This window comes from Cyprinus carpio, chromosome A20 (genome assembly GCF_018340385.1).
Source record: "Cyprinus carpio isolate SPL01 chromosome A20, ASM1834038v1, whole genome shotgun sequence".
Taxonomy (NCBI): domain Eukaryota; kingdom Metazoa; phylum Chordata; class Actinopteri; order Cypriniformes; family Cyprinidae; genus Cyprinus; species Cyprinus carpio.
This window is the reverse complement of record NC_056591.1, coordinates 1,924,484-1,941,996: the sequence shown is the minus strand read 5'-3', so window position 1 is coordinate 1,941,996 and position 17,513 is coordinate 1,924,484. Positions and strand designations below refer to the sequence as shown.

Below are 17,513 nucleotides of genomic sequence, written 5' to 3'. Positions count from 1 at the left end.
ATGCGATTCGGTTTCACATTTATTTCAATTCAAAGCAGCGTCACAGAAAATGTCTATATTTCTAACTTCCCTAGTTGTCTCAGACTTGCACGGTACATTAATAATGTAATTTTTAAAATGAACATTATTATTATTATTATTATTATTATTATTATTATTATTATTATTATTATTATTATACTATTACCTTTTATTAAGTAAACATCAACAAAGCATAGGAAAAAAAAAAAAAATATATATATATATATATATATATATATATATATATGTATATATATATATATATATGCAGAGCTGGGGTAGGTAACGGATTACATGTAATCTGGATTACGTAATCAGATTCCAAATCTCAAGTACTTGTAATTAGAGTAAACTACTTTTTAAAATACTCGTAATCAGACTACAGTTACTTTTTTATGGATTACATGATTACATATTATTTACACAATGGTAATAAGTTGTTCACAATTAATTGATTCTCCTAAGTTTCCTTTTTTAACGTTTATATTTTTTCCTAATAAACCTGCGGCTTATATACATTTGTGATTCTTCGAGTTTTTCTGGCGGAGAGGGAGAGGGGTGGCAGAATCACGCTCAGAAGAAATCAGCAACAAGATAACGGAAAATAGCGGGTAAAGCAGCCTTTAATCACTGGATGTACAGACATCATTTCATTTTTAAAGAAAGTCACGGGAAAATGTCACTGTTCAGTGTAAGATCTGCCTACCACAGATTAATTTGCTGTCCACGGAAATCTTTGACCTAGCAAAGTTATTGCTGGGAATTTCATGTTCTTTAATATATTTTTTGTAATGTTGATTTTTCTTCATTGTTACTACCTTATGCACTTCCACACGGAGACGCGTTTCGATGTATATGCATACATTTTGTATCCTAATAGTGTTTCGTCCACACAGATCCGGCGTTTTGGGAGAGTGAAACCGATATTTTTTAAACCGGGTCCCAGAGTGGATAAATTCGAAAATGCCGCCTTTGCGTTTTCATGTGGACCACAAATCCGTATATTTTCTGAAACGATGACGTCATCAACCCACGTCTCACCCCTAGTCAGACACTGCTACGTCACGTAACAGCAGCAAAACATGAACAAACACTGAACGATTGTGTTTTTATTAACTAACATTAACACAAATTAATAAATATATTGTTCCATGTTCGTTTGTATACCGAGCGCAAGGTTTATGCGCATAGTCCATGTTTTCTCCGTTCTTAATGTGTCTCTATGGCAGAATTACAGCGCCACATGCTGGTCTGGCATGTATACTACATCATTTTGTGTCTTTTCCTCATTGTTACTATGCACTTAAAATGTTTTGAGATGGATAGAAATGTATTTTCTGTGTGAATTTAGTCTTTTTCAGAATTCATGTTTGCAGTGTAGCTATTGTTTGATGTTTTCCATGGATACAGTCATATACACTTCTAGTGTTGTTTTTTTTGTTTGTTGTTTGTTTGTTTTTTTATATATTTGACCTAGCAGGGATATTGCTGTTAATTTAATGTTTTTCAATATTGTTTTTTGTAATGTAGCTGTTTTCCTAAATTTACTTAATTCTAAGTAAATATGCTTTAAAATCCTAAAAATGTGATTTTTGTTTTATTCAGTGTTACTAGCAAACACTAAGAGCAAGGTACATTAGTGTTAGTATTTTTTTAAGTATTAACTTTCCATACACTGCACTTGAAAAAGAAGCTGTTGTGGCTCTTGTTGGTGAATTAAATATATATATATATATATATATATATATATATATATATATATATTATATATATATATATATATCCAAAAAAAAAAATATATTTTATCTGTCAAAATAGCACAAGATTAGGCTAATTCATTATATGTGTCAAAGCAAATAAGGGATTAGCACAAATGTAATCTAAATGTAATCCAAAAAGTAATCAGATTACGTTACCAAAAATGTGTAATCTAAGAGATTATATTACTGACTACAAATTTGAGATCATGTAATCTGTAATCAGTAACTGATTACAACTCATAAGTAATCTACCCAGCTCTGTATATATGTGTTTATATATATATATATATATATATATATATACATATATATTATAAGTATATATATATATATACATATATATATATATATATATATATATATATATAGAATATATATATATATATTATATAAGGTCAATATATATATATTATACACACAGTACAGGTCAAAAGTGTGGAAACATTACTATTTTTAATGTTTTTGAAAGAAGTCTCTTCTGCTCATCAAGCCTGCATTTATTTGATCAAAAATACAGAAAAAACAGTAATATTGTGAAATATTATTAAAACTTAAAATACTAGTTTTCTATTTGAATATACTTTAAAAAATAATTTATTCCTGTGATGCAAAGCTGAATTTTCAGCATCATTACTCCAGCCTTCAGTGTCACATGTAACATCCAGTCTATCACATGATCAATTAGAAATCATTCTAATATTTCTGATTTATTATGAGTGTTGGAAACAGTTCTGCTGTCTAATATATTTGATGAATAAAAGGATAAAAAGAACTGCATTTATTCAAAAAAAAATTTTTTTATAATAATATATATTCTAAAAATATATGTTCTTTACTATCACTTTTTATCAATTTAACACATCCTTGCTGAATAAAAGTATTGATTTTATAAAAAAAAAAAGAAAGGAAAAAAATTACTGACCCCAAATTACTGACCAGTAGTGTATATTGTTTATTACAAAATATTTATATTTTAAAAACATAGCTTCTTTTTTTTTATTTTTATTTTTTTACTTTTTATTCATCAAAGTATCCTAAAAAGTATCACATGTTCTGAAAAAAATATTAAGCAGCAGAACTGTTTCCAACTTTGATAATGAATCATCATATTAGAATGATTTCTAAAGGATCATGTGATTAATGATCCTAAAAATTCAGCTTTGCATCACAGAAATAAATAAATGAAAATTTAAAAGTATAATAAATTTAAAAAACAATTATTTTAAATTGTAATAATATATCACAATATTACATTTTTTTCTGTATTTTTGATCAAATAAATGCAGGCTGATGAGCAGAAGAAACTTCTTTCAAAAACATTAAAAATAGTAATGTTTCCAAACTTTTTTTGACCTGTACTGTATATATATATATATATATATATATATATATTATATATATATATATATATATATATATTTATATTTATTATTTATTTATTTATTAATGCCATAAATTAGAACAGTTCAATGAGAAATATTTAGATATAAATAAGAAAAACAGACAAAGATAAACAACATTAATAAAACGGTGGCAGAAGATATAACAAAATAAAGGGGGTCTCACTTTATCAGTGGTCCCTTTAGGGCCTTTTACACCACAGGAACCTTTTCATAGTACCAGAACTAATTGTGGAACTACTCACTTTTGGGCGTTTTCACACCGCCGGAACTAGGTGCGATTTTAATACTGGACTGCCTTTTTCGAGAACATCTTGGTTCTGTATGTAACCATGGTTCCCTGAGATAGCTGGGGTTACAGTTAAGCTACAGTTTGTCTATTTAAGAAGAGACAATATTTCTATTTGACATTTGTTTATAAAAATGAAGTGTGAAAAAAAGACGTGCTTGCTCTTTCTATTTTTTGTCTCAGAACATAATAAATTTCTTTCTGATTCTGATTCTAATGATGAAACAGCAGCTGTTAAAAAATGGTGACATCTTTTATCCCAAAAAGGTATTTTTATCCCCAAAAAAGAGAAATGTCTGTTAGTATATATGTAATTAATGTAGTATATTTAGCTTATGAAGTCATGAAAAAAACAAAAACAAACATGGACATACAAAAATAGCGTAAAATACCTTTTCTTTTTCTTAGGGGTGTATGTTGGTCCTGTAGCTAATTTTAATAATGATTACAAAATTTGTCTAATTTAAAAAAAAAAAAAAAAAAAAAAAAAAAAAAAACAAGCTGTTTCTTCTTCTTCTTGGGCCTGAAATGGAGGAATTTTGGTCAATAATGATAATTAAACAATATTTTGCTAAATGTGTTTTTGTGCTGAATCTTTGGCTGGTTTAGGCCTGTCATGGATAAATAATGATAATAGTAAAAAGCACCAGTAGCTGACAGCAAGCCCTTGTTTTGATAAATGATTTATTGAATCGTTCAAATCAAACTATTCGTTCAAACCGGCTGATACAATTAGAAACGTAACAAGCCTGCGTCCCAGTGTGCATAATATCCATCCTAAATTCTATGTGATATTAGTAATTTTCAATACTATTTAGGGCAGACAGGCTGGATAGTATGCACACTGGGATGCAGGGGAAGTGTCCATCTGAATGGACCGTTGAATCACTGACTCACTTGATTCGTTCAAAAACTGATTCATTCAAGGAACGAAATTCCGTGTTACTATGCACTGTTGTATAAAATTAATAGCACATTTGTGCTCGCGCATGTAGGCCTACTGATATTTAGAAAAGTACATTGCTTGTGCAATGCATATAATAACATAAAAACTCATACATGGGTATTTTTTTCTTTAATTGCCCAGCACTTTATATAATAGCATACCAGCTTACAATATTATGAGGTCTAATAGCCTGGCTTTTTTTGTAGTGACGTATTACATTACGCCACACTTCTGAGTGATGCAATTAAAAATCAGCTGAAAGAAAACACTCGTCTGCTCACTGCACTGCCTTTATTTTCCATTGTTTTCTTTTGACTGCTGGTTTTAGAAATGCACTCCGCTTCGCATTTAGAAAACGTGCTGCCACGATCATATGCGACAATAATGACTGACGCAGCAGTGAATCGATAAGCGTGCCGCAGGACATGCCCAGTGACGTGTCCGCGCTGGACGTGCTGACGCTCGTCGGAGGAGCGGTGTGCGCAGGCGCGGCGCTGACAGCCGCACTCCACCTGATCCGCAGACTGTGTTTAATAATGGCCTGGAAATCCGGAGGAGCGAGCCACGCGGAGCTCGTCAACAACCTCCGCAGTGAGTTTGGCCCCTTTTGCATGATTAAAAGAGCAAAGTCAGTCATGTCCCCTGCAGCACTTAGCAGCGGGGGTTTGTTTACGTCGCAGTAGTGAAGGTAAGTGCGCGTCTGTGAACTAGCATCGCGTTACAGCCGAGGGGAGAGCGCGCTGACGCGTGTTAGGATCGTATGACTCCATCTCCGCGTTGTTCCTGCGTCTGTTTTTGTTTCAGACAAGCACATGCTGGCTGCTGTTTAAAACTTACAGTTCGCTTCAGTGCTCCGCATTTTTGTCAGCTAACTTAGCAGCTAGCAGTCTAGCATGTGATCGTCTCTCTCAAAGCACCTGCAAATAATCTGCTCTGTTTAAACGATCGTTATCACATTTACATATGATCTCATTTCGCTTCATATTTTATATCGCTTTGACTGAACAAACGTGTGGTTTTGTTCACGTCGATGACACCGCAGCAACTGTGTTCGCATTTACGTACTGAATCTCGCATATACTCGTTCCTGCAGGTTTATACAGTTTGTATCCAATAAAGAATTATGTAAATTTTTTACTAATGTGTAGTTGTGTAATGATCGTATGCGCAGTTTTATTTGGAGTTGTTCAGTGGGCGTGGCACAACGCATGCTGCTAATGTCATTGTGCGATTACGTCATTCTAGACTTCATGCGTCGGCATTCTTGTACTTTGATCGTTGATATTATTAATGCTGCGTACATTAGCCACGCAATGAAATCGATGTCCCTTAAATCAAACATCATCTTCATATTATTATTATTATTATTATTACTATTATTATTATTATTATAAAAAAATATATATTTTTGGCTTACCAGGAGAATGCATATAATCTATTTATAAAATTAGTATTTTTATTTTTTTAATAGTCTAACAGTTGCCCATCGGACAGAGAGACTAATAATACTTGTAACCCATCCTCCTGAACTCTTGGCTTTATTCTGAGGTCAAGTGGCCAGTGTGCTATATTTAGTGGTGCTTGCTAAGACAAGTATCACTGTTACCGTTCCTGCTACTTAGGGTTAGTGATTTGAACAAACTCCTAACTTAAACTTGTGACTTGATGGAATTCGATGGTTTCTCTCGGCACTGTGTGCTGGAACACTCTTGGTTGTATCATGCAGTTTGTGCTTATTCACTCTGGCTACAGAAGTAATCAAGTATTTGTTTTGTCTACTTGCATATAGACCCTTCTAGTGCCAACGTCACAATTACGTCACAGCATTAGCTGGAGGCAGTGTCAGAATCGATGGAGTAGTACAGGCTCCAATTTGAAACTTTATGGCATACCTGCTGCCAGTGCCAGAAAAAAAAAAACAGATGACAGCTGCGGTTAAAGGCAATGAAACGAGCGGACTGGACAGAACTGTTTCTGGCAGGTGTTCTGACAGATCGTCCATTGAGTGAATGTGTACGAGTTGACCAATCTGGGGTCTCATTTAACAAATTCTCCGTAGATTTCATCCTAGAAGTGTACGTATGCACAAAAGCTAGATTTTGCATACACACAAAAGTTTTCAGATTCATAAAACCATGCATATGCCAGAACCTGCGCAAAAATCCCTTTATAAATCCCAGTCAGGGAAAGATGTGCGTACGTGCATCTCCACCCCGACTCCTCCCCGAAATCACCATATATGGAGCTTACAACACCTAGTTTTAATATGCACAACCTCATTTGCATATTATTTCCATGCATATTCACCATATTTAACACCGTTAAAGGTACAAGACATCAAGAAAATATGAGATACGGAGTATAAATGCCATTTTTATTGCTAAAAATCATCCAGTATTCTTGTTAAGTTTAAGCATAAATATATCAAAATCCATAAAAACAAAACTGTTTTAAATAGTTCTCATATAAATATTTTAGAATAGAGTTGATCTCATTCTTTTTCTCTGGCCAAATAGTATTTCAATTGTTTTAAGCTATTCAAATCAAATTTAATTTATGCAGTTTTGCTGATAAGGTGAACATCTTTTAGCTATTTTTAGTCTATATTTATTGCAGTGTGAATAGAATTGTCTGACTCAGCGCGTCACTGACAAAGTAGCCTATTTAAAATTACCATTTTCTTCAAGTTGTATCCTTCAAATACAGTGCTATTTTTCATAATGTTGTGGAGATCTCTTCAGACGGCATCAACACATCTGTGCACACAATATTGAAGTGCGCATCATTGATCTTTGTTCTCACTAAAATATTTTCTCATAACATGAGATATGCAGTTTAGTTTGAAGATGAATTATTGTGCACCTATAGCGCTCCTCGCTGTGATTAAAACAGCATGCCACAGGAAAAGAGATCAAGAGCATACACTAAACATGCCTAAATTCGTATAATTTGTAACTTCTGCGTAATGACTTTATGTAATTTCAGTGATTATCTCAATTAATGAGAGTGGAATATTTAATGTAAATGTGTTTATCGAAATGAAAACCGATTTTAAAATCATTGTTTACTTCATTACTTTTCTCACTCCAGGAAAAAGAGTGCGTACGCGTGGTCTAGAATGTTCGTACGTCGTGTACATATTTACGGCAAGTTAATTTTTTATAAATCCCGATATGTGGGTGGAAAATTGCGTACGCATTTTCTAAGCCCATTTTGTGCATATGCAACGTTTATAAATGAGACCCTGGTTCCTTCCGTGAAAGTTTTCAAATAACAATCACCGTCCCGGAAAGTCAGTGACATTGCGTATTCAGATAAAATTGTATTTTCTCCAATCATTGTTAAAAACAAGCAAACAAAACCTGCTAGCTAGCAATAGTGAAGCGGTCAGGCGAATCTTTCCGCCTCCACTGAGCGGCAACCTCGCGCTCTCTCTCGTGAAGCCAATAAGGAAGTGACTAAAACTGCAATTCATGACTGGCCGCTAGAGGCGGGCTGCAAAAGGGAGTCAGTCACATAGACTCCTCATGTTAAAATGCCCAGCTTTACAGCAGAAAAAACATGTTTACAGCCTGGCTCAAAAAATGATTTTTGTCTATATAGCTAATTTTGCCCTTCACGACAACTGTGAGGGGGGTGAATTTCTTTATAACTCATCCGTTTAAATTATATTAAGCCTTAAAGTTCTGCATAATTAAGGGCGTGGCCACTTGAGTTACAGGTGGATTGCCGCTGCTGACAATGCCGTCGCGCTAGGTGGGCGTGGCTTCAGCAACCAGCTTCCGCCTTTTTGCCCATTTTCGATTATCCAGGAGAGTCGGGCAGTAACGCGCTGCCAAGATGGTGACGGCCCGCTCTGCACACTTTGAGCTTCAAAACCGCTCTTGAGGAGTCTACGGGTGACGTCACAGACACTACGTCCATGTTTTTATACAGTCTATGGCCTCCACCTAAGCTCCACCCATAAAAAAAACGTCACAATGTTTACTAACTGAAAAAGGGTCTATTCTCCAAGAGAATCTAGCACTCATAGATTTGGACTAATTGATTATAACTAGGGCTGCACGATTATGACAAAAATCATAATTGTCGATTATTCCCTTGAAATTGTAATTGCGATTATTAATTACGATTATCACATTTTACATTTAATGATGTTTATACCATTGTTTGATGCAACTGCATGCCATATTTTTATATGAAAACAAACAATCGGAAAACACTTACTGAACAAACTTTTAGTGCATTTCTCTAGTAATAAGCCTCAAATGTCAAATATACATCGGATTGGTTTCTTTAAAATATAAAAAAAGTTGTAAAAAAATATGAATGGTATTATAATGTTATACTAAAACTAAAACAATGGAAAAGACCCTTAAGATAACATGTAGAAAGAAAAAAACATATCTTAAGTGTGCAGAATAACATAAGTGGACTTTGAACGATTAATTGCCGCTTTGAACGATTACGTAATTGTGGCATCCATAATTGTAATCGCGATTAGAAATTCGATTAATTGTGCAGCCCTAATTATAACTGATGGTCAGAAACGTCTTTTAGACAGTTTACTAACCACGCTCAGAATTTCCTCCCTGATCAGCATCCATGGGTGTTTAATAATGTGGATGATGTTGTCATTGCCACTGTTGATTTGCATCGCTTGCATGTCTGCTGGAAATCCAGGTCAGTGGTTTAGCATGGCACTCCCATTGGACTTTTCTAAATTATTTGATATACACAACTACATTATCTCTACTGAAGTTGGTTAGAATTTTTAAAAAGGTTAAGATAAATATACATTAAGGCCCAGACGTTCAGACTGTGAGTGATCATCTGTCTGAAAGTGTAAATGTGTAGTATTTACTATGTTTAAATATTGACAGACTGCTATTAATAGTGTGCAAGTTTTGAATACCAGGATTGCTGACGTGCCACAAGATTTTTCTGCATCAGCATTTCCGGTACCATACCATAAGCTTACAGAATGATGTACTGGAAATGTCTAGAGTAGACAAATGATCTCAATTGTCTCTTGTTGATTATCCCAGCATACTTCATGGTGACATTAAATGATTAATTGGTTATTGCTTAGCTGCTTGCATTGTCGTATTTTTTATTTTATTTATTTTTTTTTTTTTTTGCATAATGTCATTTAACATTGCATACAAAAAAAAAAAAAAAAAAAAACTTGACAGAAAAAAAAAAAAAAAAAAAAAAAAAAAAAAAAAAAATATATTATATATATATAGTAAATGAATGACTGACAAAACAGAAGTCATGCATTTCCTAGAAAATGGATTAACTGAGAAAAATATTTACCTTGAAGGCAGTGACACTTTGGATGAATTGTAAATGTTTAAATTGATTAAATGTAAATGAATGACTGACAAAACAGAAACGGATTAAGAACCTTCTTCTTTAGAACACAAAAGGAGATTTTTTGATGAATATTCACGCTGCTCTTTTTCATACAAGTAACAGGGGTTGTGAAGCTGCAGATAGGGTTCTCAATTAAGGTTCTCTTGGAACTGATATTAGAAAAGCTTGTACATTTTATATCACAGTGGTATTAACACATCATCTTGAATGTGTTTGTGTTTTTTTTTTTGTCCAGAAAATGGTATCATTAAATCGGACCGCGTATATGAAGTTATGTTGGCCACAGACCGTGCCCACTTCTCCAAATGTAATCCATACATGGACTCGCCACAATCTATAGGTAAGCTCCAGTCCAGAGTTGTTATTTTGTTGGCAAAATGTCATCTACAGCTATAGTTTATAGATTACACTGCAAGCGTGCGATGTGGCCAAGGCTTAGTGAGACACAGCTACACCAACCTCATCATTTCCCCTGCGTGTCTGAAATAAAAGGATTTTATTAATTCATTGGAGTAGTCTTGAACTGACGTTCTGAAGTACATCCACTTCTATCCAGTGCAGATATATTATCAGATATCCTGATTTCAAAGCGAAGTGATGTCTTCCAGTATAGATGCAGTATTGGACACAATGGACAAAAAAAATCTGGTGATGTGTTTTCTCTTTGGGATAAAAGTGTTTTTTTGTAACTTTTTGCAGGTTACCAAGCAACGATCAGTGCACCACATATGGTAAGATAAACTGCTTGAGAAACATTTGTAGTTGCAGTTACTGGCCTGTTGTAGGCGCTGATGAACGCTCATTTGTGTGCTGTAGCACGCGTATGCTCTAGAGCTCCTCCATGATCATCTGTATGAAGGAGCGAAGGCTCTGGATGTGGGATCAGGCTCCGGAATCCTGTCCGTCTGCTTCGCCAGAATGGTGAGTCTCTTCACTGCCAATTGCAAATTAAATGTAGAGCAATTCTTTAGCAGTTGTGATGCTAGTATTATACACCTAAAATTACTGTTAATGTTCAACTTAACTTATTCAAAAGATGGCCAGAGTTAAAGGCATTGTTGCTGAACCTTCAGTCATTGCACTAATTATTAGCACTAGTCATTAATTTACTTCTGCCAGTTTGGACCTCCAGAGTGTGACGGTGGTTTGTTGTGTGTGTGCATTACAGTGGATGTGTTGTGGTGTTTTACAGGTTGGGCCGAAGGGGAAGGTGATTGGCATTGATCATATAAAGGAGCTTGTGGATGATTCCATAACTAATGTAAAGAAAGATGACCCTAGTTTGATCTCTTCAGGGAGAGTCAAACTCATTGGTTGGTCTACTTACCCATCTTTGGTCTCTTGCAGTTTATATATATATATATATATATATTAGTGGTGGGCCGTTATCGGCATTAACGTGCTGCGCTAACGTGAGATTCTTATCGGGCGATAAAAAAAATATCGCCGTTAATCTATTCTCAAAGTTGGGTTGGGAGCTGGGTCTATACTACGCAAGCTATGATGACTTTCACCGTGATAGTTTAGCGCGGAAGTATACCTAGACGAATTGCACTGTAGGGGGCGAGAACGAGTCTTCGAACCTGTGTGTATGCCTACTGTGAAATTACCAAGCTCCCAAAAAAACCTTGACAAGACTCCCGCCTGTTTCACACATACTCTGTCTTCAGTGCGTATGCAGTCTGTGTGTGTGTGGTGCAGAAGCAGCATGGACTCATTGTGCTTTCACACAGGACGCGTTTGCAGTCCGCTACTGATCCGCGGCTGTTTAGTCCACAAACACAACATTTGTTCATTATTCTATATTTCAAACCATGTAAAAAAAAAAAAAAATTGTGACTCTTATCACAGAACAGTAACAGTCTTTCATAATCATAGACATTAGTTTAAACTTAAATATAAACAACATATTATTCATGCATTTGACTTCTAGGTTTGTATAATAAGCTGCTCAAGCAGGCGGCAAAACATTTAAACACAACAATTAGCCTACTTTTCTTGTTGGGATATTCCAAATATTTAAAATTAAAGCACCGCTGACAGAAACAGTCGACTCTCGTGCCTTTTGCATTTGAATCTTTATTACACGCAATCGCACGGTTCTTAATGAACTTTGTTTTTCTGCTTCCATAAAAGTGCATAGTCCTATATCATGTTGCCTCGTTTATCTAAAGGTGCTCTTTTTCTTGTTTTAAACCTAGCCAAAACCCATGTGTTGCGTGTGAAACACAGTAGGCTTTAATTAGTATTCATTTATTGTGAAATTACTGCATTTTCGTGTCAATCCATGTAAATTTTTTACCGCGAACAATGCGCTGCAGACGCACCGCTCCTGGAACACACTGACGGACCACAACCGCGTGAACGCTGGAATCCGTTAACATGGGTGCGTAAAAAAAAATCCAACACATATGCACTGCAGACGGAGTATGTGTGAAACAGGCGTAAGGTTGTTTGCAACTTGTGCAATGCGGAATTAGTTTACTGTAGGAGTTCCTCCAGTCTCAAGTACCACCTAAACGCAAAGCATCCCTTAGCTAATGCGGTAGATGCCGGGCCAAGCAATGTAGCGCAGGGGAAGAGTCGTCGTCAAACTACTATGTTTGAGTGCAGCACAGCTCTATCAGTACTAACAAGTACATCTTATTGAACATAATTTGAATGCCTTTGGCAGAATTCAAATGAGCCATTTTAATCTAGATTAATTCCAAGATTACAGTGAGATTAATCTAGATTAAAAAAATTAATCTATGCCCACCATTAAATAGATATAATATATATATATATATATATATATATATATATATATATATTATAATATATATATATATAAAATTATAAAGTATTTATCACATTTAAATCCATTCATGTCATTGCAGAAAATGTTTTAAAAAGTACAGTACACTATAGGAATAGAGCAGAACAGTAATATGGGCTCATCTGCGTTATCCTGTAATGTTGTCTGTATGTGTGCAGTTGGAGATGGAAGAATGGGCTTTACAGAAGAAGCACCTTATGATGCCATACATGTCGGAGCCGCAGCTCCCACAGTGCCACAAGCAGTACGTTTCCTTCCAATCACAAAAACACTTTGAGACCCAGCCATATTTGTACCTTAAACTGTATCTTTAAAGGAATAGTTCGCTCACAAATTAAAATTGTCATCATGTACTCACCATGGATCTGGATGTTCACATGTATTGTTCACATTGTTTGTGTTGTAGTTGTTGGATCAGCTGAAGCCAGGTGGGCGTCTGATTCTGCCGGTCGGGCCAGCAGGAGGGAACCAGATGCTGGAGCAGTATGACAAATTGGAGGATGGCAGTACCAAAATGAAGCCACTGATGGGCGTGATTTACGTGCCTTTAACAGACAAAGACAAGCAGTAGTCAAGGTGGAAGTGACTTCCTGTCCTCTGTCCCCTCTCTCTTCTAGGGCACAGGTGAAACGGTGTGGTCCGGAGCAGACAGAGGCTGCATTTGCCGCTTGTCATCTTTTTTGCTGCTCCATACCATGATGAAGAGCTACTCAGATTTTTTTTTTTACTTTAACCCACCAGCCTGATTTGGGGGAAAAAAACAATGTTTTAAATTTCTTGTTTGCCATTAACTGCTGGAATGGGCTTGAGAGATAAGTCATGAAAGCATGAAGACATCAGAACCTGTTTAGACTTGGCATTATGGCTTTGTTCACACTGGCAGCCCAAATCAGATTTTTAAGGCAGATCAGACTTAAATCCTGTTAGTTTTTTGTAGTCGGAACAGCAAAAATCTCCAAAGAAATCTTTTTTTGAGGCATATATCACTTAAAACTCATCGAGGCAAGCATATAAAGTTCCTGAAAATACATCTGAATTAAATAGATTTCAGTGTGTGTTGGTATAATTTGCAAGAGCAGTAGTTGCCCCCAGCTCAATTGCACAGCTGCTTTAGCCTTCAGATTTCCACCCTGTTAGACAACTGCCATTGTGACCTGTATTTAATGTCATATACAGTGAGCGCTGAGCATTAGTGTGTAGATGTGAATGTGTAAAATAACGTGCTCTTTGTTGCATTAAATGCGTTTAAACTGACAGTTTCTGCTCTCAGTTTTAGTAGAAGAAAGTCTCTTGGCATTGTGTTGACGCCTACATCGTTATTATAGCAACTAGTGCACTGCAGACACACCAGATATCGAGTCCAGTGTCTGAATCCTGTTTCATCAGTGGCAAAGTGCAAACCATCAATCCTTAAGATTGTCTTTGATAAACAAATTGCATGCAGCCTGTATTGCACCTTAAAGCGATAGTTCACCCAAAAATGAAAATGTGATGTTTATCTGCTTACACACAGGGCATCCAAGATGTAAGTGACTTGGTTTCTTCAGTAGAACACAAATTATGATTTTTAGCTTCAGGCGTTGCAGTCTCTCAGCTGTACAATGCTTGGTAATGGTAGCAGAATCTATGAGAGAAAAAAACCATGCACAGAAAAATCCACATTAAACCCTGCAGCTCGTGACGATACATTGATGTGTAAAGACACAAAATGATCAGTCTGTGCAAGAAACTGCACAGTATTTATATTGTTTTTTTAACCTATGATTCATGCGCTTCACAGCAGCCTGCATAATCATCTTCTTCTTGCTTTATGGCGGATGCAGACTTATAAGTGCATTACCGCCACCTATCTCTAAGTGGACCATTGATACTCTATCTACAATCTCAATCAGGAGTATCAATGGTCCACTTGAGAGATAGGTGGCGGTAATGCACTTATAAGTCTAAACAATATAAATACTGTTTAGTTTCATGCACAGACCGATCGTTTTGTGTCTTTACACATCAATGTATCGTCACGAGCCGCAGGGTTTAATTTGGATTTTTCTGTGCATGGTTTTTTTCTCTCATAGATTCTGTTACCATTACCAAGCATTGTACAGCTGAGAGACTGCAACAACTGAAGCTAAAAATCATAATTTGTTCTACTGAAGAAACAAAGTCACCTACATCTTGGATGCCAAGCAGATAAACATCAAATTTTCATTTTTTGGGTGAACTATCCCTCTAATACCTTTTAAGATTGTTGAAACTAATTGTTGCATGTGTTGTTGTGTTTATACTGCATGCATGTTTGTGTGATATAGTCTTGTTGTTGTCTATCTTTGATGTTCACAGTAACTTTTTTTTTCTCTCTCTCTTTTTTTTTTTTATAGGGATGAACTTTAAAAGGATGCTCTGGCAATACTCATCGCACCATATGCACACACACACACACACACACACACATCCGAATGGACTTCACTGAGGAGAGCTTGTATAAATGCTCTTTCCATACCTGTGACAGTCTGATGGTTGTGAAAGACGGATGTATTGATGAGATTCTTTTATTTAAAAAGGAAAAAAGTGGAATAGGGCTTTGTGCTGAGATTTTCATGCCTGCAGTTTGAGAATTGTGTGAATGTAGTTTTTTTTGGGGGGCGGGGGGAGAGACTTGATGTGCAGGTGCATTTTTCTTGTGATGACTTCAGTATTACAGTCAATTGGATCATTCATGCCTTTCAGCATAATGTAAACAGAACATAGGGGTCGGCCTTTGTGCTGAATCCACCCCTTGATTAAATCATAATTCACTGCTACATAATGTGTAGGGATGTCTTTGCTCTACAAATCCGTGTTAATAGTAATGGCTTGTGTTTTCAGCTGAAGCATGTGATGCCCAGGCAGAATAAACTACTTTACATTTGATAATTCCATCGTAGGATTCTAAAGTAAGTCACAAGAGGCCATGTGTTACAATGATTTTACCACGGTTGTGGGATGTTCTTTGGTTTGATGCAGAGCAAACCTCTTTAACTGTCATAAAATCAGTATAACACAGTTTCAAATGGCTCAGTGTACACTCAGCTGGTCATTATAGAAAAATGAACTCCCAACACTAAGCAGAACTGTTATTGCTGGATGCTTACCAACCAAATAAATGGACATGAATTATTGAAAAGTTGAAAGTATTTTAATATGTGAGAAGAAAGGGCAGAATGATTTAAGAATTTTTTTTTATATGGGACAAAGGTGATTTTGTTTTTTTCTCTTTAGCGTCATTACAAAAATATGTACAAACCACAGAATGCTGCCGTTAACCAATCAAAATCAGGTATTCCAGAGAACAGAGTCTAATCCTTGTTTTTTTAGAGTGACTGCAATATGATAAAAGACTCCAAAATTCAATAAATAACTTGTTTTATTAATAATGTAATAATTACAAAAAAATACTCCTGGCAAGTAAAACAATCCATTAGCTATAACTTTAGGCTGCTTACAGTTGCCAAGCAAAGCAGCGACATTAAAATAGACTGATGGCCACAGGTGTGTGTTCAGAGGTGTTTTGCAACGGGTATCCAATCAGACTCTACAGTTTGAACTACTGTTTACATGTTGTAAAAATTGACATTTTAGAAATCAACTCCAGAATACTAAAATAGATTTGTCATGATTTACTCACGTTGTTTCAACCCCATATTATTTTCTTTGTTTTGTGAAACACAACAGATGCTTCTCCACCTGATAAAATTGGATGTTTTATATTGTCAAGCTGTTTCAACAAAGTTTGTGTTAAATTCAAAATCGTTGCTTTTAGATTTGACGTTGTGGACCCAAACAACACTGGTTCTCCTGTTCTTGGCGAGTATGAAAAACGTGAGATTTGAGAACTACTGTGGAAGGGTACTTTTGTGTTCTTTGCACTTGACGACAAAAATCATCATCCACTTTATATGCAAAACGAATCTTGGAACATTTTGCTTATTTCACAGAAGAAAGAAAATCATACAGGTTTGGAATAATATGAGCAGAATTGGGTCACATGTTTAGAGCACAAGTCCACAATAGTACTGCTCACTGAAATGTGTTTCAGGTCACTGCAAAGCTCAAAATAAGCTTGTCTATATTATCTTATGTGCAGCAAGTCCCACTCAGATCCACACTTGCATACACAGCGTTGAGCTAAACCTTTAATGGTCATTTTGATTGTAAGCGGTTTTCAATGCCAATTCTCTGTGCATGTTTGTGTGTTTACTGCGCGCACAAACGTGGCTTTTGTCAAATAAACTCACTGCTAAGCAATGATCTGTTCAATCACTTGTCTCTTCTTTCACACAATCAAACTGTAGAGAGATTTTTATAATTACATAAAATCAACCACAAAATGTTTCTCTGTCAATCTCTTAGGTTTGTTTTTACTTCTCAGTATACCTTAAACAGAATCTGTCAGATCGCTACAATAAGAAGAGCAGTCTGATTAAACAGATGAAATGTAGAGTGCCACAAAGCTGTCTTAGCCCTTTTATTCACCTTGTACATGCTGCTTTGTGGTGGGTATGCAGGTTTGTTCTGATAGAGTCAGAGAAAAATAATGCTTTGTGCAAATAAAATACAACTTACCATATCATTGAGCATAGAATAACAAATTACATGGGTTTATAAACTATTTTAAAGAGGAGAAAACAACTAGATTTTTGTTGGCTTTAAAAGGTTGTGTACAATCAGACAATCTTGTAGTGTGAGGTAGAAGCTCGGATCATCAAAAACCATGAACAATTCTACACAAAGAGACACATTACTATTAAGATGTCAAGAACATTTTTGTTACTTTGTATGATAATTCTGGTAATGTGCTGGATCGCCTTTTCATTTCTACTATACTGTAAGATCCAGAAACAAAATTCAAATGAAACTCTACTTT

General features: G+C 35.5%; 1 protein-coding gene across 2 annotated transcripts; it reads left to right on the top strand.

The window, feature by feature from the left end:
* The first annotated feature begins 4,849 nt into the window (after positions 1–4,849).
* LOC122148925 (protein-L-isoaspartate(D-aspartate) O-methyltransferase-like) lies at positions 4,850–16,897 on the top strand. 2 transcript variants are annotated; one of them, XR_006162710.1, is made up of 8 exons: positions 4,850–5,007; positions 10,031–10,135; positions 10,495–10,526; positions 10,612–10,716; positions 10,988–11,108; positions 12,772–12,857; positions 13,020–13,237; positions 14,989–16,897. XR_006162710.1 is itself a non-coding variant. In XM_042777333.1 (8 exons), the coding sequence occupies exons 1-7, from the start codon at positions 4,953–4,955 to the stop codon at positions 13,182–13,184; spliced, it is 669 nt and encodes a 222-aa protein (XP_042633267.1). In that variant the 5' UTR covers positions 4,850–4,952; the 3' UTR covers positions 13,185–13,189; positions 14,989–16,897. The 2 variants fall into 2 exon arrangements, 1 of the variants encoding a protein (XP_042633267.1); XM_042777333.1 differs by having other exon boundaries at positions 13,020–13,189.
* Positions 16,898–17,513: the final 616 nt, after the last annotated feature.